Below are 22670 nucleotides of genomic sequence, written 5' to 3' on the forward strand. Positions count from 1 at the left end.
TGACTCTTAATGCTCGCGGTGTGAGAATGAACAGGTCTGCCGGGCTGTTGTTTGGATGGGGTTTAATACACTGCTCAGTCAATTTTATACTAGAGATTTGAGGAAGATCCTACCATTTCTAAACAGATACCATTCTTTCTCCAAAGATGAGAAGTTTTAGATTTTCTCCCTGTCAGAAAGTTCTGTTATGCAGAGCAATAACTAAAGATCAAACATTTGCCTACTGTGTTTTCATGTGCTTTTGACAAACACTTTATTCAAAAAGCATACTAAAGCATTGCTTCTGAAGTATCTCAAATGATGACAGTTGTGCGACTGATTATGCTGCAGCACACCAGAATGCTCTAATTATGCTAGTTTTGACTTTATACTGAGTTACTCTGGTCCTCATGTATGCTTTAGCACAGCTTTTGCAATGCACGTAGCTATTTTCAACTTCTTGGTAATTACATTATTAAAAGGTACTACAGAGTCTAAAAATTGAATATGTTTTAAAGAATTTCAGTTCCTAACATTGAGAAACATGATGTCATGTATCAAGCAAGGGTTTTTTTTTCCCCAGAAACTTAAAACGATAAGATGTCATAGCTAGCTATTCAATAACATAGTCTGTTAAACAATCAGCTGTTACCACAACATGATTTTAATCCCTGACCAAAATCAGTGATAGAAAGTTGGTATGTTGCTCCTCAGAGGGTGAAGGAACCCTATATAGTTTCCTTTTTTCTTAAGCTCTATCATGATGCTTGAGACCTGAATACCAATACAAAACTGAAAAGGTGGGGGTTTTTTTCCCTACAGCATTAAAGGGAGTTTGAGCAAAGTTAGGACACCTATATGCCACCTTGGGTTTAAACAGGAATTCTCCAGAGACAGCCTGAATTGGAAGAAAGTTGCTGCCATCTAAGAATTCTGAAGTATTTGCTCATCTGGAGACGGAAATGTTTCACTCCTTACAGCTTCTGTGAAGAATACCAGATTTCCATCCATACTTTTAGTAAGAGAAAAAGGCTAATAGAGAGAAGGTTGCATATTCTAGCAGCCTTCTCTTTTTAGCAGTAAAATCTTGTTACAACCTTAGTAAGCTCCTGGAAGATTATTAAATAAACTGATAAAGCTTCATATGGGCAGTATAAAGACAGCAGAAAAGTTCCTGCAGCTTCCCTCTTTCTGTCCAGGCTAAGACATAATGTGCTGCAATTTGGAATGAGAACAGACAGGTATCTCCATATCATACAAACTGCAGGATACATTTGCTGAGCTTTGTAAACAACATCTTAATTTTAGGGTTAACCTTTTCCACAAACAGATAAAAATGAAAAGGATTTTCAGTACTTATTTGGAACATAAGCAGCTTTTTTTTTTTCTTTTTTTAAGGAATTTAAGGAGTAGTAATGTATTTTTCTAGGCAGCTTGAAAACTGACACAGTGAGTGTTTGCAGAACTATTTAGGTGTGGGATTTTTTTTATACAAAACATGGATCTGGCTTTTGTAACTTAAAGAATTCTTTAACATTTCCTCTGAGCTTGGTTTACTTGGAATACACTTCAGGTTCACCAAACAGTATTTCACTTATTCTCAGTAAAGAATAACTACAATTCTTTTTTCCTCTGTACCATTTCCTAGAGATATGTCTGTTAAAGGAAATTAAATTATCACATATTTCCAGTTGTAGAGCACTTTTTAACCTTTTGTTTGTGTGTGAGGTTATTTGGCTCAACACTGTGGAATGTGCCATATCTCTAAGGCATTTCTAAGTATTAAATTACTGTGCCATCCCTTTTTTTTTTCCCCCAGATGCTTTGCCCTATGAAATTACCTGATGCTCCTATTATTTTTTTCACCTGTAATTTGTATGTGGCTAGTCTGAAAAATTCAAAGAATAAAACAGCAAATAGAATTGTGTGTGCTTATTTCTGAAACTTCTTATTCAGTGCCATAGAAACTCTCCTTTTCTTGAAGGTTATATTGGTCTTATGGACTTATGTCAGCAGACTTGTGGTCCACTCACAAATTGTTTTCTCAGTGGTTTAGCTGTTATTACCAGTAAGAGATTTCCTAGGATGCATTTGGACCACCAAAATGTTTTCTCTGTGTGACATCCTTGTTTCATATACCAGTAAATACATGAAATACTATTTTATTCAAGAGCCATCTTATCCCATCTTCCCTTCTGTAGTCTGTACGGGCATCCTTAAGGTTCCCATCAGTATTTTATTGCTAACTAGATGCCAGAACCCTTTTCTTCTGAAGTAAAACTTGCCTCTTCTGTTCCAGGAATATTTTATTTTTTTTTTTATTGTAAGAGTGAGACACTGGAACAGACTGCCTAGAGAAGTTGTGGATGCCCAGTTACTGGAAGTTTTCAAGGCCAGGTTAGATGGGGCTTTGACCTTGTCTAGTGGATCCCAGTGGCAGGGAGGTTGGACATGATGATCTTTGAAGGTCCCTTCCAACCCAAACCATTCTGTATTTCAGTGATTCTGTCAGAATATGGGAATGGGGACACAAACTCCATGGAAAGGCCATCAGTCCTCATTTGACTTTTGTACCTAAGCTGTTTTAACAAGTGGGAAGTGGGAAATAGGCTTATGTATATATATATGTATCTTATTTGCAGCCTAGTCCACATTTCTACTTTCTACCTATTGTCTCTTGATTCTGAGGCTTACAAAGTTCAGTGCCAAAGTAGCATGCCAGGATGAGGACCGTGTAGCATGCTACCTTCTGCACCTTCTTCAGCAATGCTGACACATCTGCCAATTCAAGGAGGATTTCTCCCAAGCTTTCCATTCCTCTATTTCTCTCTTCCAGGCTGAAGAGACAGGCTGAACTTAATCTAGGGAGATAATTAAGATGGACAGAGTCATCTGATGAAACTTTGGGTTTGCTAAGCTCCAGAGAAGGATCCAAGAGTGGCACCTCTCTTCTGTAGACCCTAATCTAAGATATCACACTGTTTTCTTACTCAGTCGGCATCATTTTGCATGTCTAGCCCTATAATACTGGTAATGGTGGGCTGCCCTCTATAGTAATGGCAATAGTGGAGGGAGACAGTCTTACTTTGCCCACATCCTGGCTTTCAGCTGAAGCTATGTAAAATCCCATGAAGCAACATATGCAACAGCAGGTTCTTGCATTAAAGTATGTAAAAAGTTGTTAAATAAATAGTGGTTTACTAAGCTGCCTTAGTTTACTGTAAGAAGTATTATGAATCAATTAATTTTATATTTTTAATATAAATATTGTATATTTTTAGAAACACAAATACTGCAGTATAAAAAAAAGACAGTATAATACAGTCACTGAACATACTAGATGTCATATCTTGAAGATTAGAAATGGGTATCTTTGTCTTCTAGCCAAAATTCTGTCTAGGCAAAACATGCATGATTGCTTGGTTCCCAATCACAAGAAACAAGCTCACTATGTCAGCTGTTTCCCTTGGTAAATTATGGGGAGATGCTCATTATTGAATTTATTCATAATTAACAACAGAAAAGGAGCAATAACAAGATAATTGTCTGTAAAAGAAAGATCACTCTGAACCTCAGTCTCTTTCTGTAAAAGTTTCAAAGAAATTCTAAAGGTTATGCTGTTAATTGGGTATGTAAAACAAAAAGGACTGGCAACTGTTAATTCAGGCAAGAAAGAGAAAAAAAGAAGAAAAATAACGTACTTGATGGTAATAATTAGTGGATTAAGTCTCCCAATTTGCTGTTTGGACCAGTCAAAGATGATAAGTTTATGATCATACTAGTAACAAACAAAGCACATGAAAATATATCTTGAATGCTAGCAAGAGACTGGTTCAGTAAAACAAGCCTCTGTTTATCACAGTTTTTACTGATAACATCTTGGACATGGTGAGCCCTCAACTTTGTTTTTTTCTTGTAGTTCTGTACAAGAAAATCTCTAATTGTCTTTGTCGACTTGGTACGATTTCATACCTGTATCACCAATTCGCTATTTGTGGAATGATGCAGAAAATAGTCTTTACAACATAGTTTTTAAACACGTGCAAAAATTTCATTTCAAATGCTTTCACAGAAATTTACCTACAGGAGATATAACAATAAACAGCATAGTCATATCATTTAAGTAGCACGGAAACTTTATCTGGTGACACATACTAATCTGAAAGTAAAAAAAGTATTTTCTTCTGGGTCCTGCCACTACTTTTTTGCTTAGCAAATACATAGCTGATAGACAGAAACAAGCACTTTCCACAATAAGTAAAAACAGATGCATTACTTAAGAAAGGAATGTAGCTCTTGATTCAGAGTCAGAATCATCGCTTGCGTACTTCTACTTCAAAATCTAACACTACACAAGGTATTTGTCCTTGTCCATTGTGTGCAGATGTTTTTGGATGATGGCATGTCAGAGTATCTTTTCATATTTGAGATAGGAAGTTCAGTATGACAACAATTATAACATTTCATTGGTAATTACTTATCAAAAGTTGCAAGCATTCATCTGATTTTGTGGTGCTTAAGGAAGAAGAAATGACAAAGTTACAAGTGACAAGGGGTTTTTAACTTCCAGGATATCACAACAAGGAAAAAGAAATCTCAGTTCAGAGTACCCAAAGATACTGCATCTCTGTCAGCAAAGTGTCCCCCGCCTAGTCTGCTGGGTGGTTCAGCATGAAGTTCTCGTCTTAAGTTTAAATGTTGATTCCTGCCACAGGTTTTTATTTTCTAGTCTTCTGATCTGCTGACAGACTACAAATAAATTATCTGTGTTCCATATGCTACAATCAATTTGGTCATACGTGGTTTTCAGCTGTTTATAACAGGGAAGACTAAGAAAATATGACCTGTTTCTTTTACAGTATTGCTTTGGAGAGAGTCATACCTCCTATGTCATAGGATCTAGTTTCTGTACAAAGAAGTAAATTCAAGTCAGCATTCAGTTATTTCAATGTCTTAATACCTGAAAAAATTCCGTTCCATCAGTAGAAGTGCCATGACCCAAATGGTAACATTGCCATTTATTCAGATAGAGATTTAATTGTGGGACTTAAGGGAACTGCCTGTCTTCTAAGACTATCTGAAAATGTTATGTTGGTTTTATATTTTAAAAAATCCAAAGTATAATGGGCAACATGTATGTCTACATTTAAAATTTCCAGTCTTGTATCTCAGCTGTATACCAATCTGCTATCCTCTCAAATTAATTTAGGATCTTGTTATTGAGAGGTTTCTCCCTGCAGGCTCTCCCTGCCCACACACCTATTAGAAAAAATCCTACATTTCAATATACAAACTGATCCCAAGGTAGGGAAAGTCAAGGAAGAAAGTCCATTTCAGGTATATTGCTGCACAGCTGATCTAGAGTTTTGGCCTTTGCTCTACAGCATTGCTTACCGGCTTACTGCTAAACACTGGATTAGGTGGAATAGCTGTTTGTTCTAGTATGTCATCTGGACACCTAATCTACTTTTGAAAAGATGCTCTCCAGTTTTATGTATGGTACGTACAGTGGTGGCATAAGGCACTAATACAGTGCAGACCACAAAGAAATGTGTTTTCATGAAGCACCAATTTGTAGCAATTGTAGGAATAAAGTCTTCTGCTCTCCACGTAGGAGCAGATCAGAAAAGAACATGGACCTACGTAACTCATTTTCTTCCCATTGTGTTTGTCCATCAGCCAGATGAAGCGCGCACTTCCCATGCTGTTCCATTCATACAGCCTCGTGTTCATTCAGAAACGGAATGTTTCCTTTAGTTGATGGATTAAAGGCAGGAGGGGGGAGGAGTGTAAAAATGTTTTGGGATGTGCAGTACTTCAGGAACAACGTTTCACACCAAAAATTTGTGATTTTTTTTTTTTTTTTTTACACAACTTCAAAACAAAACAGGTACTGCCTCTTAAATGAGCAAAAATAACTTTTTACAAAAAGCAAGACCTAAAGCAGTTTTTTGTGCAGTTGCTGAGATGTTAATGTCAGGTTATTTTTAAAATCAATCTTCTATTACACCTTCAATATGGTATAAAAACTAAGTGAACAATTTTTTTTTTCCCCCTGCCTTGACTAATCTAGCATTATATTTTGGTAGGCTGAAATATGAACCTAGAAATGGGTATGTGACCTTAAAAAAAACCAGCAAGTAAACTCTGTAAGCAACTTTACAGGTTATTGTTTGTTTTCATCTTCACTTGCAGACCAGGTGTCTCTAGCAAAGCAAATCTGAGGAAAAGCTACTTTTGTTGGAATCTCTTTGTGAACACAACAGATGACATAAAGAGCAGGTGTTAAAAAAGTGAAAAAGACAAACAGCAGTTATTTTACAGGATGTTTAGCTGCGGAACAGCTTGGGGGCGAGGGGAAATCAGGCTATTCTAAAGCATCTTATCTGGAAATATTTGCTCAAATAAAAGAAACATTTCTGTGTCTTGTAAAACATGATCTGCCTTTTCTTCCCCAAAGAATGGCTTAGATATACTTATCCCATTCCTCTTGTAACTGATTTCCCAGGGACTGACAGGAAAAAGCACAGTTTTTACTAAATAAGGATGCTGGAATTCTGTTTACTGGTTTCTGTTTACCTGATGCCACTTCTGTTACTGTGTTTGCCTACTTAAGTGGCATTTAGCACTGGAGTCTTGTGTGTTATTTTACTATTTGTGTTAGGAAATTACTTAGCAGCTGGGTAGATTAGACTGGTTTACTTTGTGTGTTTTTCATCCTGCACTGCACATCTGTTCATGTTGGTCTTAACATTACAATAGTGAGCACTGTAAATTAGTAAGTAGAAAGGTAAGTATGTAGAGGCAAGTATGTTTGCCTATGAGATTAAAAACCCAAAAGCTACTGACATTTCTTGGGTGTCTAAACTGAGCACCCTAAACACCAGAAAGAGAGATTTAGAGGCCCATGCTGCACCCTTCAAGTGCATGCATTTTGGATTTAAGCTTCAAGGTCCATTTTCAGGTAGATGAAAACACTGCTTTCTGCTTTGAAGTGTGACTTCTGTTTCTTACACACACAAACCTGCCAGCAGATACCTTTAGGTGTATCATGCTAGTTCTGTAACTTTGTGACTGATGAGAGAAGTGAACCCTAATGCAAATTTTTTTTATAGTCATGTAAGAAGCAGCTATTCATTGTAGCGAACTGCAAATTCTCTCCATTTGCAACAAGTACTTCTTTAAACCCATATGACACCACTGGAATACTAACTTGAAGATGTAATGTCAACTGCTCAGTTAAGTCCTCAAAATACTGCTTAGAAGACAGGCATCTCGGTATGAAACATAAACACTCATAAATTTACTAAGCAACTATCACACTTTTTCAGGTACCAGTCAAATAAAGGTTTGTTCAAAATCTATTGAACTGTATAGCATTTAGAATCAAATGAGTTTCTATGAAAATGTGGAACAATGATCAGGTTTATTCTCCGGTAATACTAAGAATGTACACAGTTTGCATTTTTTTCTTCTGCTTCAGGTATAATTTTACAAATGTTGCCACTTTGGCAATAAACATGTCATTTTCCTTTTATTGCAATGGAGTTGCATTAAAGGAAGCTATGTGGCATCTGCAGCACCTTTTCCAGAACAGTTTTCCCTTTGAATATTGTATATTTGAGTGGAAATGTTACAGGATGCAAAGGACATCCGCTAATGAACTTTCTTGAAATTCTATCACCTCACTAGGCTAATTTTGCTGCAAGTGAGACTCCCAGTCTTTGTTCAGAATTACAGTTCTTGATCAGCAGAGCTTAATATGATAAATTTTGCACGGAAGTTTTGAAATCATGTTTCAAATAACATTTTTCAAACATGCCTTGGGTAAGGTACATTCTATATTCTTTGAACAGAGATAAAATAGCCCTTGTCAGTGAATTCTGAATTAGTAGCTGAGTCTTTCATGTCAAAAATGTCAGGCACGCTGGCAGTCTGCCTGCACATGGAATTATTGTTTGTCCAAGCAACTCAGATGTGGTGACAAACTTTAAAGCACGAGCCCTGCAGGACAGTGCAGTTGTCTGTTCTAGTCAGTAGAGTTACGGTTAGACTTCAAAACAACTCTGTGATTGAAAGGTAACGCAGAAATTTGGTTCAGCTAATGCATTTTGTGAATTTAGAAGGAGAAAATAAACCCAAACAAACAAAACAACCACAATGAAACAGATAACAGGATGTTGTAAACAAGACTTTTAGAATAGAAATGGTATTAGCCTACCTTCATTAGCCACTGAGTGTTGTTTTCCATGATGTTTTCAAGCAGTTGCAGTCTCTGAACAGAATCATCGTAGTCTAGAGGTGCATCCCTTTGCACCGCGTTGGACACGTAGGACGCCGAGGAGCGGCAGTTGTCCGCCTCGGGCAGGAGGAAGGTGTAGCTGCAGGACCCGTGCTGGACCTGGTACTGCTTCTTGCCTATCGTCTCCATGCTCTTGCTAAAGGAGTCGTATCCTGAAGCTAAGAAGATACTGCAGCCCAAAAAGAAGCCAACAGTCAGCTGCATTTTTAATTCCTGCGGTAAGGCGGCAAGCCTGGAGTGCCGGACTGCGCTAGGAGAGCCCAGACCTAGTTAACCTGCGGCGAACCCCGGCGCTCTGCTGCCATGTGCCGTCAGGACGAGGGCTGGGCTCTCTCACTGTCCCAGCCGCAAACTGGAAACGTGCCGTGCTCTCCCCCGCGCCGTGCCCTGAGCTGTCAGCCGCGGAAAGCACCAGCAGTCCCCTCGCAGCCGGGGGATCCGGCCCCGCCGGGCCCACCAGCCGCCAGGCTTCCTCCCCCGCCTCGCCCCTGCCAAGAGACGCGGCCCGGCCGCCCGAATCGATCGCTTCCCCCCCCTTATAGCGAAGGCGACCAGCGCCGGCAGCATGTGGAGCGGGGCCGGCCCGCCCTCCGGCTCGGCCAGCGCCTTCCTGCGGGGCGGGGGGGGAACCCCAGGGAGGAGCCAGCGGCGGCGGGACCCCCGCGAGGGCCTGCAGCACGGTTCTCCTTACGACTTTCCTAGACAGAGCAGTCGGTTCCGATGGCCTCCAACCATGCTTGGAAATTGCTGGCGGTGGTAGTCATTTTTACACGCTGTCCAAAAAGAAAGAAAGAAAAAAAAAAAAGGGGGGGGGGAGGGGGAGTTCCAGGGCTTGTTTGTTCGTCTTAAAGGATTTATTTATTTAAAATGTACCGCACCAAGATGTCATTCCGTTTGTGCCTAACGCATTGTGCGGCCCCAGAGAAGGGCACTGGCCGGAGCACACAAAAGCAGGCTTGGGCACGTCCCCGGCAGAGAACGAGGGGGTGGTAATTAAACGTTTCACTTGAGCACAGACTTTGTATTTCACTTCATCTACCAGACAAATACCCATTTTCAAGCGTGTCTTTCAAGCGTTAAACGTTTTCGAGCTGCTTTTTTTTTTTTTTCTTTCCTTTGCCCCCCAGGCTTTTTTGCCTGTATGAAGGGTTAGCTGCGGGAGCGGCGGGGCGCACGGGCGCTGCAGACCCCGACCCGCTGGGCGGGCAGAGGGCAGCCCAGTCCTGTGCCCTTGGAGGTGGGAAATACTCGGGAACGGTGAGGGCAAGTCTAGTATAAAGTATTGGAAACGTATATGTAAGAGTAAAAAGGAGCATCCCCCTACTTCCCACGCCCGTGTTCTCTGCAATGGTCACTGGTCTTGAAAAAGCGGAGAATCACAAACCAACTTAACGAACCCTGGGAAAGAGTTGATTCCACTGAAATTTTGAAAAAGTTTACTTCTGCTTTAGAAAATGTCTTCTTGAAACCAGCAGGCTAGCATACTGACTCCTGCAGACAAAACTGTGTGAGAGTTTTGCTGGGTCTGGATCTGGAAGCTATAGATTTTTCTTCATTAAAATAAACAAAGGTAATGCCATGCTAGTCAAACTAACATGAATTACAGATCAAAGTTTCTCTTCTATGAGAAAAATCCTGGCGTGCCTCAGGATCTCTTAGGACAGACTTTCTTACACAACTTGCTGTATTTCATGTAGCGTGTTAATGTGGCTTTTACTTTTTAAATCATGGAAGCTGTGTTCAGGGGTTGTCAAAAATAGTCGTAGCAGCTGAAATGCATGCCTTACATTGTTGGAGGCTGTTGGGATTTCTTCATAGACTACATAGTTACCTCTGGAAGGGAAAATCTCTAGAATTAAATTCTGGAGACTTCCAGAAAGGTTCTAGTTATACTTGGACTGTGACCTGCAGAACCATTTGTCAGATATTTTTTTTCCTGTGGAATACTCATCTGCTGTTGCTCATCCTTCCAGCCAGAGGAAATGGAGCAATGTGTTTGGAACTTGGGATACAGTCAAGATTACTTTCTACAAAATTTCTACAAATTTGGGGGGGTTGGCATATAAATTATGCGTTCTCCATCCCTTCAACTTTGTATTGCAACAGCAAGGCAAGTTAATGTGACAGCTACCTGCATTGTTAATGAAGTTTCAAAAAGCTTTTTGTATACTGATTTCTACTTTTCAATGCATTGAAGTCTTTGAAAGAATGTTTCATTCCATGTGAATAACAATCTTTTGCAATGTAGTTGAGAAGCCTACTGTTATCTAATGAAGACAGCGTGTAGGATTAGATTTATACACTAGACTGTGTGAAGCATTTCTAGGTATCGAACCAGACATTCATATTCAGTATTTTCTGTTATTTGAGGTTTTTTGATTAATTTGCTAAGTGAGAATTTCCTAGTGTGACTTGTACTTGTCCTTAAATTGGTCTGTTCTCTGCTTTCTTTTCCTCTCACAGCTAGCCCAAAGAAAATATAGGGCCCTCAGTAGAGCAGTGCTGACAGTAAGATTGCTCCAGCCCTTAAAGTATCTGTTTCCTAATGAGGAACAACTAGAGGGTAATGATTAATTTTCTGATTACATTTTTATGTATTTTTTATTGCTTTAGTTGGACAAGAAAGGTAAAGATGACACTGACCAGTGTAGTCTTTTAGAAGATTTCTTTTTAATTATTAGACCTATCTCAAGGAACTGTACATATATAAAAGATTTAAGGGATGCTGAGGATTCATTACACGGGATCTCCATGAGAGGCTTGATTAAATCAATAGTTTCTGAGTTGTTATAAAGCCTGCCATCTGTATGCCACACTAGTGAGTCAGATCACCAACATAATCTGGCAGCTCAGTTTAGCTGGGTTTTTGAGGAGAGACTGGAGTGTCTCTAAAGGTTTGAACCGTAGTCTGTTTTCCTTTAGGAAAGGCTGATGCATGACCCCAGGAGGCCCTGGAACAGAACTGAACTTGGGAGTCTGCCTAGCAAGGCTTGCTGTATCTTGGACCTCCACTAGGGAGAACTGTGGTTGTAGGAATACTGGAGATAGAAACTGGTTCATCTTTTACTGTTTTTTTGGCTGGGTTTGGGTTTTTGTGGGGGTTTTTGTTTTGGTTTTGGGGTTTGGGGGTTTTTTTTGGAATGAATGAGTGAATGGCCAGTTGCTGTGGCAGCTGTCAGCAGTTCAGGGAAAAGGTATGGAAAGTGGAGGTGTTAGTCTGAGAAGTGACGATGACTTACTAATGGCATACCCTTACCAGCACAGCAGGCACCACCAGTTAGCTGCTTCATTGTGCTTCTCATCTAGCTCTTGGAGCAACACCCTGAGGTTCACCATGGGAATGTTTTCCTCAACGTTTCCTTGATACTTCCAGGCTGTAGGGTTGATAACTGGAATACAACTCCCAACGCAAACACGCATTTGAGGGAGGATTTTGCTATTTCCCCATCTGGGTCCAATGGACTCATACTGCTTTAACGAAGCACTCTTTCCCACTGCCCGGGAAAGTCAGCGAGTGTTCACCTTGCCAACAAAATAAATATACATCCCTTTAACCCTTCACTACAGGATAGCGCTGTATTTGGTGCATCTTTTGGAGCACTTGATTGTGATCCTTCACCCTTTCTGTTCCTTTGGGAGCAGCTTTCCCAGCTGTGGAGGAGGAAGTGGTCTTCTCTGCCTCCCCAGGGAGTCAAGCCAGTCAGAGTTCAGGGGGGAAGAAAGTAGTAACAGCTAAATTTAGAAAACTGGTGTGAAAAGTAAAGGCAAGTTAAATACCTTTTTGTCCTTGAAAACTGAGCAGGAGGAAGGAAGATGCCTGAATACAGCCTTTTTACTGAGCCTCAGAAGCTGCTTGCAGGGCAGGGCTGGGCTTAGTACCGAAAAGCTGAATGACGGAGATCTGTCTCCCATCAGTTATGAGAAGGAACATCTCACTGTTAGATATGTCCAAGTAGGAAAGAATTTAAATAATTTGGCATGGAATCTTACATATGACAGTATGAAATTGAATAAAAAGTTGTAATTCAGAGCAGTTGCTTCCTCTGTGTTTTGGTTTGGTTTTTTTTCATGTTCAGTATTCTCTTCATCTTTTATTTCTGCTGTCGATATGGAGTGGCATGTTTGCATTCGTAGTACATTTATTCTGCAGACTGAAATATAGCTGCTTAGCCTGTGATTTCCTGCTTGGGTTATAGCTGGAGTGTACATAGTATTTGACATAAAATAGCAAATAGTGGCTTAGTATGTTTAAAGTACAAATTAGATCTTTCCCTTTTTAGAAAGAAGATACCCACTTGACAGAAGTCACCTTATAAGAGCTGAAATGTATATTTTGTTAAAACTAAACGTTTAGAACATTTTGCCAGATGTGTTGCAGGCAATTTCCTTCCCTGGGAAACAGTAAATTCCCTTACTCAGCCAAACCTGGTTTTATTCCATACAGCATATGACTAAGCTGCTTTGAGAAAGATGCCTGAATACTACTAACATTATCTTTCCAACTATCATTTTACTTACAGCTGCACAGCTTCTGTTTGACAGGCAAATACAGAGATTGTGTGAGATCTGTGATAGAAAAGAAAGCATAAAAGTTTTTGGGGTAATGAAAGAAAATGTTGACTTGGCTTTAGTCTGCTATATGCAGACTTTGCCACCTAAAACTTTCAAGATGTTGATTTAGTAGATAAGTGAGCTCTCATTTCAGCAGTTTTCTTGTTTTAGCAAGGGAAAAATACGTAATAAGATATGTGCAAAACAAAGGCAGAACAATGTAAGCAAGTAGGTTTTGGTGCTGCATTCTTCCAGGGATATTTGATCTACATACATAAATGAAAATGCTGTAGTGTGAGAATATGTAACTTCGAAATCAAATGCGATGAAAAATTATCTGAAACTTGGAATAAATTAATGAAGTATTTTATATATTTCTGGTATTTACATTCCTCACATTTTGACACTCAGTGTTAAGTCCCCACCTTTGGTTCCTGGTCCTTTAATATTAGTTTATGGTAGTTCTATTTGCTGGCTTCAAAATATTTTCTTTCACTGGGAGTATTTTAGCATGTTTCTCAGGAACAAATGTCAACAAGGACAAGACTCATGAACTTGTAACTTTAAAAACAGGGAACAGGATCTTGGACCTTACTAGATTTTTAGTCTGCTGAAAATCTTATCTGTTTTGAGATCTTACTCTCTTTGAAAGAGAGGAGTGCCAGGTTATTATGTTTTCCGATAAGCAAAAACAAGTTGTTTTCAACAAGACCCATAGTTCAGTTCTTTAGCGCTTCTAAAATTATCTTACCAATAGTTCCTCCTTCCCTCACCATTTGCCTATTATCCTTTTTATTCAATCTGAACTTCTCCACCAGTCTCCCACAACTTCTTTAACAAAATCTCTGAATTACGCTCACTTTCTCAGCTGCTGCTTATTTCTAGTCAGTCAGAACATCTGGTGTAACATCTTGTGAATTCCTGGTCATCTTTATGTTCCTTCTCTGACATTCCCTGGCGTCTCCTTTGAGTGTTCTTCCTTTCAAGGGAAGGCATTTACCCAGTAATTCTCATATTGTATTTTTGCTGAAGGGACACGAGGTCAATAATCGGATCCCCTGAAAATTTCAGTTACCACTCTGTCTTGGTGACTCAGTCTGTCTGTTCCCATCTTGCCTTGTAGCATCCAATCCATCATTTCAGTACATGGTATTTTTCTGAGATGTCATGCCATTAGCAGAAGCATAATGCGGCCAAAAACAGACTTGGTGTCTTCCCTCGGAAATGCTTGCGTGCTAGCCCCTTTTTCTCTTTCACAGTTGATACTGCCTCCATCCTTCAATGCATTTGAATCTATAATCTATGAGCTATGTTTATATCCCTTTGTTTCTTTGGTATTTTATTCTCTCCCTTTTTTGATGCTATGCATTCATTAATGTCTCAAACTCCTGTGTTGATCCTCATGAGCAGCACATTGAATTTTGTTTCATATTCTGACTCCTCCATAACATTTGAAATGTGATTTGCTTATGAATCTTATGTTAGTTCTGCCTCTTTTAGTAAATTACATTCAACTTTATTTTCATAAGAATTGTTAGACAGCTGTGAGAGCTTCATGCAAGTAGACTATCCACTTCATTCCATCTAATTTGTTTTCATTTCTGGAAGCTCTAAATTCAGCACCTCTTCTACCAAATGTGTCAGCTTCATTGCTTACTTCGTAGGCACTGACAGAAGTGGCTTTCTTGGACCATCTTGATTAAATTTGGGATCTTTTTCTCAGTTAACATGACCATATTTTCCACTTCTAGACTCATTTTTATATCCCACTGATGTTATACAACATCTGCTTAGGGCTTTTTGCCTGAGATTATATTAACATTAAAAAATATATCTTTTTATATATACATAGTTATATCTGTAGATATGTACGTGCTTAGTATGTTGTAGATGCCACTGTACCTAAAATAACATGACCAATGATATTTTAGTTTGGGACATTATGATATCCCATATTGAGCAGTAAAAGTAATATGCATGTTTGTTGAAATTCCTGTCATTATGACTTCCACAATCCAAAAACCTTCTTAAATGCAAAATTCTTCTTGGTTTTTACTGTTTCCTTACTTTTGTAGTGATTTCCTTTATCAATCCAAATTTTCAAGGGATATATAAAGTAGAATAGTAGAATACACTAATATCTATAAAACTGTAATCTATACAAATAAAGTATGTGGATATCTAAGAAGATTCTCAGTACATTAATGAAGTTCCTATTTGTAGGACAGGTGGTAGTTTCTTTCACTGTGAGCATTTTTTAATAATGACTATTATTTTAATCTTTGAAGGATGAGTCATCCACATACAGAAGTAGGAAGTGAGTCCCAGGATTAGGAAGATTACTTGCTACATGTCCTTCCTCCTTAGTTTTTTTATATTGTTTGGCTATAGGGCCCAAAGGCTATGCTCATTCTCATCAGTTACGTGATGACAGCAAACTTTAGCTGGTAACAAGTGTAATGGCATCTTAAACTCAAATAGCACGACTTCAAAATTTACATGGAAATTACAGCTAACGTTAAGGATCTTACAACTGGACTGCTGAATATCTTTGACAGCATGAAGTGCCATGCCCCATCTATCTCCTGCACTGGGCAAAACATACTACAGCACTTGTTTAAACAGCTTACCCTTGGTTTGAAACTGAATGAAGTAAGTTGTGTGCTAATGCATAGGAACTAGCTCTAGTAAGGCCTTTAAAACTTACTTTCAAAAATTTTTGTAGCACATGCATATTTACTCTTCATTATTGAACTAAATGTGAAAAAACTAACAGGTATTCTTACTCTATATGCTCATATACTGTTTATATGCTCTTTGAAAAATGTCTTTTTAATTACAGTTTTGTGCATTTGGGCCATTTAAACCAAAAATCTTTATGTAAGGTTTTGACTTTTATTGCGTTATGTGAATGTCATATTATGTTGATGTGAAAAGGCAGCAGACTGTGAAAGAATCCAGAAGGCTTTTGGAAAATGAGAAACCTGCCTTACTGACATCTTAAAGAAAAATGTATATGCTGTTTGTTTAAAGGAATGTATTTTTAAAACGTCTAAGCAGTTGACAGTAATCTAGCCTTACAAATCACCCCACTCCCTTTGATTTAAGCCCTTCCTCTTGTAAGCAGTCATTCAGGTTAGCGGAAGGTTCTCTCATCTGGTAACAGGACACTTACTTGATAATAACAGCGTGCCACACTTCCGAAGAGCATGTTCAAGTTAAGAATCTGAATTCAAAGATAAACTGATGTCAAAGAGAGAATGAAAAGGAAGTGAGAAACTGTGTAAGAGGAATAAACAACGCTTTCAGAGAGAGAGAGGACATTTATGGCAACAGTAAGGTACCTAGTTCCTGACATCTGTTTCCCTCAAGAAAAAAAAATACAGCGCATATGCTAACCTTTTTGTGGAGAGCGCAAGAAAAATATTTGCAGCGTATTTTCATATATTCATATTTGTTGAACTGTTATGGATATGTAATTTGAAGAGGACAGAACAACTGCAAACTATTTTTGCAATCTGTAAAGATAAATCTTGGTTTTTTCAGTACTAATAAACATAGTTCAGTAATTGTTCTCAAAAACAGTGCCCACCCTCTTGCTGATTCTGCCATAAAAACTGGGCATTCTCTTTATCCTTGGCTATACTGCTGTACAAGCAAAGGAAGGAACTGACATTTTTTTTTCCCTGGTTAGTGAGGCATCAGGACTTGTGATGGGACAGGAGAAAGATTACCTGCATACTGATACTAAGATTAGGGCTCCTTTGAGCTCAGACTCCTTGCCTCCATCCAACCATCTAATGAAACTCCTATTGCTGTGTAAATATTAACATAAGCACCTCACGGGCCGAGTAACAGTCCGTTCTTCATCTCTCCAAATAAATAAATTGCTGAGAAGATAATCCTCCATCTCCAGTGGAATGTGTACAAAAGATCAAATCTCTTATGAGTATCCTATCATCAAAAAGTTATATTTTCTTTCCAACACAAACCAATTAGAAAGTCCTTTTACCAGCCTGAATTATTACCCGAGTAGTTTCACTACACAGAGGAAATTCAAATCTTTGAAAATCTTTAATTTGTCCCACTATAAATACATGTATAAGAAATTTGGAGACTGTCATTGGTGATGTCCATAGTGTTTGAAAGTGAACCCCCATTCAGGCTAGCCACAGCCAAACTGACTTATATTTACAAAACCCCATCAAATAGTTCCATCTTAGCTTACTAGCTTTGGTTTAAACTTGACTATAGAAGGTCTTGCTTGTAGTTGTATGTTCTGACTTGATTTTTAAGTCAATATCTTCAGTCAAATCTGTGATCAAAATCTATTTTAAATAATAAGGCTTCACCTTTAGTGTTAGTTGATATGTTATCAGTTGGTACTGCTTCAGCCATAGCCTGTGGGATGTTACTAAGAGCAACATCCAGTGAATAGCATTTTCTTGAACATAAATAATTATTTATCTAATTCACCAAACTAACAATCAGTTGATGGTATTCTGCTAATTTCTGCCTGCCTTTACCTTTTTGCCTATCACAGCACTCTCCAAACTAGCCAGTTGCAACAAGTTCTTTACCATCACATACCACCATGCTCTTCAGGCCAGTCCCTCTGCCACCTTCTCCTCGTCCTGCCTCATCCAGGGCACACACCCACCGTCCCCCTTTTTCCTCCTCTCTCTCCCTCGGCTGCTCTCTCTTCATTGGCTCTCAACCCCTTACCAGAACCAGCCACACCTGCACCTTGTCTACACCAGCCAACCCGCCGCACCTGAAGCCAGCCCACAACTGTATGTTATCAACAATAATTAACCCAGCTTCATTTCTCTATATTTGCCCACTCAAGTATCATTTTTAAGAACAAAAATGCATACATTAAAGTTAAAATATTTACTAGATGATGCCATGACAATTAGAAGAATATCTCCTAACTTGGCCAGCTTAGAATATTTTCCTTTTCTATTAGTGAAGAGTGTATCCTTGCATAGGGTGTGAAGGTGGCTGCCTTTGGTTAAACACAAAGATCAGGTCACCCAAGACTTCTTTGTAGAGCCAGAGAGATTGCTTTCTGTTGAGCAGAAGGGGACTTTTGAGTAACAGGCTCAGATGGATGCACTTGAAGTCAGGGAAAGTGAAAATCATGACGTTCACTAGACAGTACAAATGATGGCTTCATTATTCTTCTAAAAACCTCCTTTTCTGTAAACTGTATGGGAAGGCCAGGAGCCTTTTCAAAACCACTTTTCTGCAGAAGGTGGTGAGAACTGAGGATAAAACCACCTGATTTCTTGTCTTTTGCTGAAAGTTCTCATTTGACTTACTGAAAGAAGTGATGGTTATTTCAGATTTCAGATGTGTTTCATTGTCTCAACTTAAAGTGTTGTTGTTAGTATATTATCAGTATATTTTTCATTTTATTACAATTTTCAGACTATTATATCCAAACTTTATTGCTTCCACTCTCCTCTCTTTTAGTAACGCATTCAACTGGACTATGAATTAATTAAAAAGCAGTCCACAAAGAAATTTGGTCTAAATACATTATTCACCCTAGAAAGATAATTCTTTTACACTGTAGGTACATTTTTCAAGTTTAAGAGCCCTATACCTTTGGTAAATGTCAGCTGAAATGTTTAAGCAGTGCCTGTTCTGGCCCCCACTGCAGCCCATGGCAAGGAAGGGTGGTCTAGCAAGGGACTGAGTTTTGGAAGGGTGAGCTAGCAAGGAACTAAGTTTTGGAAGGGTGGGCTAGGAAGACACTGAGTTTTGGAAGGGTGGGCTAGCAAGGGACTGGGTTTTGGAAGGGTGGGCTAGGAAGGGATAGAGTTTTCAGCCAGCTGTGAAGTGTTCCAGGCAGCGTGACAGTAGGCAGGGAAACAGTTAGGAGTCACGGCCTAAACTTTGCTTTAATTTCATACCAAGTATAAAGAAATATTTTCTGAGGTGAAGATCTATGAGGCTGTAGAAAAGCCTCTCATGAGAAGCGGTGGAATCCCTGTTGCATGAGTAATTTAATATAGATGGGCAAAACACTGAAATATGTAAAGGAAAATCCTGTACTGGCAGCAGTAAGAATTCAGTGACCTAATAAGCTTTTTCATCTTTTAATTTCTCTCATTAAACCTCATCACTTTGCTGAAAGAAAGAAAAATGTTTATGTTGGACTTCCATGTGAAAAGTGCTTATAGAAAAAAGTACCCCTCTTCAGATGATAAAAATATAATTAATATATATGAAATAATTCTTACGTTTTCTCACAGCCATAAAATTAAACCTGTCAGCCACAGGCTAATATTAATGCCTGCAAACTGCTAAACACAATTATTGCAATGTAATGCAGCAGTGGTTTTAATTTTGGAAATGATTATGTTTTTAGATTTCATTGCAATATTAGAGCAACTTCATTTCATATTATTCATTCTACCTGTGACATGTGAAAGTATATAGTTACTCCTGTTACTAAAAGCATCAGAGTGGTGCTCCATAGGCTATTATTGCCCACATGCGAACCTGCTTGGCTAACTGAGAAGTTTACAACCAGCTAAATTATTCTCAGCTATCAATAGCTTAATTGCTACTTTTGTTTTCAGACTTTTTTTAAAATACTTCTTTAAACATGTTTACAATGAATAATTTAAAAAATGCACTTCATAGACATCATGAACATAACAAGCCAGAAATTTTCCATCAAAATCAGACTGCTCTTCATTTTTATTAACTTGAGACAGATTTGTTTCTGACTTAAAACCTCTAATTTGGAACATTTTTTCTATGTGAAGCAGGCTCCTTTGTATTCGTGTTTTTTACCTTGCTGGTTCTGCAATGGAGTGGAGAACATCTGCACTCACCTACCTCTTACCTCACTCTGCTGGCCCACAATTTTAGACTGCAGTACACCCAATAAAGAAAAATAACACATACTTTCAAAATAACAATTTCAGTAAACTGATAGCCTGGAGGAGTAAGAAAAAAGTGATGCTTTAAGGGCAAACTGTGGGCCTCTCGTTTAGAAGGCTTTTCTAGTATCAGTCAGAGCCTTTCTCTGACATGTCTAGCATGCACAGTGGTCAGAAGCTGCTGAAGTAAACAAAATGTGGGTCTGTTCTCCATTATTATAATTTGCAGATACCCTGTGTCTGCTCACAGAGGATGGCCCAAGGCTTTTAAAGCTGTTAATGACATGAACAGTGGCCAAGAACTGTCTTTATTTGAAATACAAGTGTATTTTAAAAGTAAACCAGAACATGTGAATCCTCCAGCAGTTGCCATTTGCATTAACTTTAAACAGTGAGGATTTTTTTTTTAAGATACAGACTTCTCACCAAATATTCACTGGACTAGTTAAAACAATTAGAAGTATTTTCAAGAGGTGTCGTTACTTACTAGTTAAAATATTGGCTTTCATGGCTGAATGAGAATCAGGCTTTACAGTAAGTGATACTTGGTTCCCTCTCATTGTTTTTTCAATGTTCATAAATTCATTAAATGCTCATTCATCAAATTCCATCTCTTTGCTGGCTCCTCCATGTCAGAATAAGGCATCTTCTTCCAAAAACTGAAGTGGCAGATGGTTTAATAAGTATTGCCTCATATTACAGCTGGGGGAATGAAGTAATTTCAATGAACAGAAGACGAACAGAAATGTAAGTGTTCAGTTTTAGAAATAAGGGAGAGATGGTTTCTTATCTTGTCGTTGTGTCCCCGTCCTATGTCACCATTCCCTGTCCCCCATTCCCATTAATCCTTTCTTATAAAAGTAGAGTTGCGGCTCCTAGATACTAAATGTTGAAATTCAGCACGGTTTGGGACTGTGTAACAGCTCTGCAGATGGACATCAGATACACTGTAGTTGGTACTGCATCTGTGGTACATGCAGGTATTACCCATGTATGCACCGTGTCATTTTTCCAGTCTACAGAGCAGCTGAAAAACAGCCCGGTTTCTATAAAAATATGTGGAAAGCCATGTCCCATATGCTTTTCATATGAGACACGAGACTTGACTGTGTACTACAGGACATCCCCTGCTATGTGGGACATCTGCCAAGCCCAGCAGGAAAAAAAAAAAAAGATAGAGGCAAGAGAACAAATCAGAGGAATAAATTATTACTAAATCCTTGTTCTGTTTTTAATGTTTATATTCTGCTCTGGTCTCAGCTGTTATAATCCACTTTTAACAACATCTCTGAGCTGGAATAGTCATGTATTCTGTACTTTCTCGTCTGTTTAATGCTTTATGGTTACAACTCTAAAATGTTCAGTTTTCTTAAGTGAATGACAGATTTTCAATGGTAATAATATAGGCTTTGAGTCTTCAAAAAAATCCTAGTATGCCCCTCTTTTCATCTTCAGGTAACAAAGCATCTTTGATCCATAAGCAGGGAAAAGCATAAAAGCCTTTTAATATGTTACGGGCATGAGTACTTTAGGTTATATTTGAAAGCTGAACTGCAGCCGTTACAAATTTTATCAACAGTTTTGGGGCAAAAACAAATGTTAGCTTGATTTGGGGCATACCAGTCGTGACAGTGATTATGTTACTCAGCTATTTTGGTCTGTTACATCTTGGATTGTGAACTATTTAGATTAAGAAAAAACAGTAATTTAACTTTAGGGTAAATAATGCTTTTATTATTACAGAAGCATCAAAATGTTACTCTGCAAAATGGCAATAGAGGGCAACAAATAAAGAAACATAATTTTGGTTTTAGCATGATTTTGAAAGCCAGTATCCTGATTTCTGGGTAGTTCAGTTAGCAGTCCTGGACATGTAAATTCTGCCGAAAGTCTCACTGTAAGCCTTTTCTTTCACATTTCCAAAATGTGAAAGTAAAACCTGATAATATTCTACAGATTTGACGTTGCTTTTGAGACTTCTTTTCTTATATCTGTTTATACATCTACTGTTGACATCTACTGTTGTTCAGCCCCTCTTTTATTGGCACGTGTGTGTTTATTATACCTAACGAGAAGCAAGTCCTCTCAGTACCTTTGAAACTGTTGAAAACTTTGAATTAAACTGGAATTGGGTGTCCTGCCTACAGGAGCACAATACAATCCACAGCTGAATGCAGGTTCCACTGACTAAAACTTACTCTTGTGGCTGCAGGTAGAAATGTTATGATGTGCAACCTAAGGCATATGGAGGTTTTTCTAAGTATATCAACTGCCAGTCTAACAGAAGGAATCCTGAGAATATTTACCTTCATTTATCACGTTTGCAGCAGAGGTGGCAGAAACCACCTGCCTGGCATCGTCTTGCTTTGAATACTAGGTCAAAGAAGGCGCTACCAGGCCATTGCTTTCTGCAATTCATATACTGCTTCTCTGTCTTATATTCTACTGCTATTAGTTTGTCTGTTACATCTGTGAAAGCTGGAATAATCCCTATATTCATTTGATACATTGCTACAGACAAGAAAGGAACTTCTATATATTCAGGATGAGAATGCAAATGACTATTTTTATTTAATAAAGACAGATTGTTGAGCCTGGCACTAATTTTATCCTTTATTACCAGTGAAGACATGAGAACTTGAAGTACATCCTGCTTCCATACCAGGGAAATTGGCTCAAACTGAAGGAGGAAGACAGCGCGTAGTTTTTTGTGGACTGTGTCCTTTAAATGTTAGTTTACAAAGGCATTCTGAGTCAAAAGGCCAATTTTATCCAAAAGATGTTTTTTAAGACATACATAGCATACTCAGACATACATAGCATTTTCAGACAAAACAGCCAAGATGAGACAGTTTCAGAAACCTGTTGGACTTTATGGATCCATGTGATTATTGCTCAGGAACACATTCTGGGAAGGATGCCCACCTGCCTGTGTGGCT

General features: G+C 38.6%; 1 protein-coding gene across 2 annotated transcripts in view; it reads right to left on the bottom strand.

Moving 5' to 3' along the window:
- Positions 1-8825, bottom strand: part of ANGPT2 (angiopoietin 2) — a 43813-nt gene extending 34988 nt beyond the window's left edge. For both annotated transcript variants that reach the window (XM_037391907.1, XM_037391906.1), the window contains exon 1: positions 8201-8825. In XM_037391907.1, the coding sequence (XP_037247804.1) occupies positions 8201-8485 (285 nt within the window). In that variant the 5' untranslated portion in view covers positions 8486-8825. The remainder of the gene's footprint in view (positions 1-8200) is intronic.
- Between the last annotated feature and the right edge of the window lie 13845 nt (positions 8826-22670).

The sequence above is a fragment of the Falco rusticolus genome, chromosome 6, assembly GCF_015220075.1.
Source record: "Falco rusticolus isolate bFalRus1 chromosome 6, bFalRus1.pri, whole genome shotgun sequence".
Taxonomy (NCBI): domain Eukaryota; kingdom Metazoa; phylum Chordata; class Aves; order Falconiformes; family Falconidae; genus Falco; species Falco rusticolus.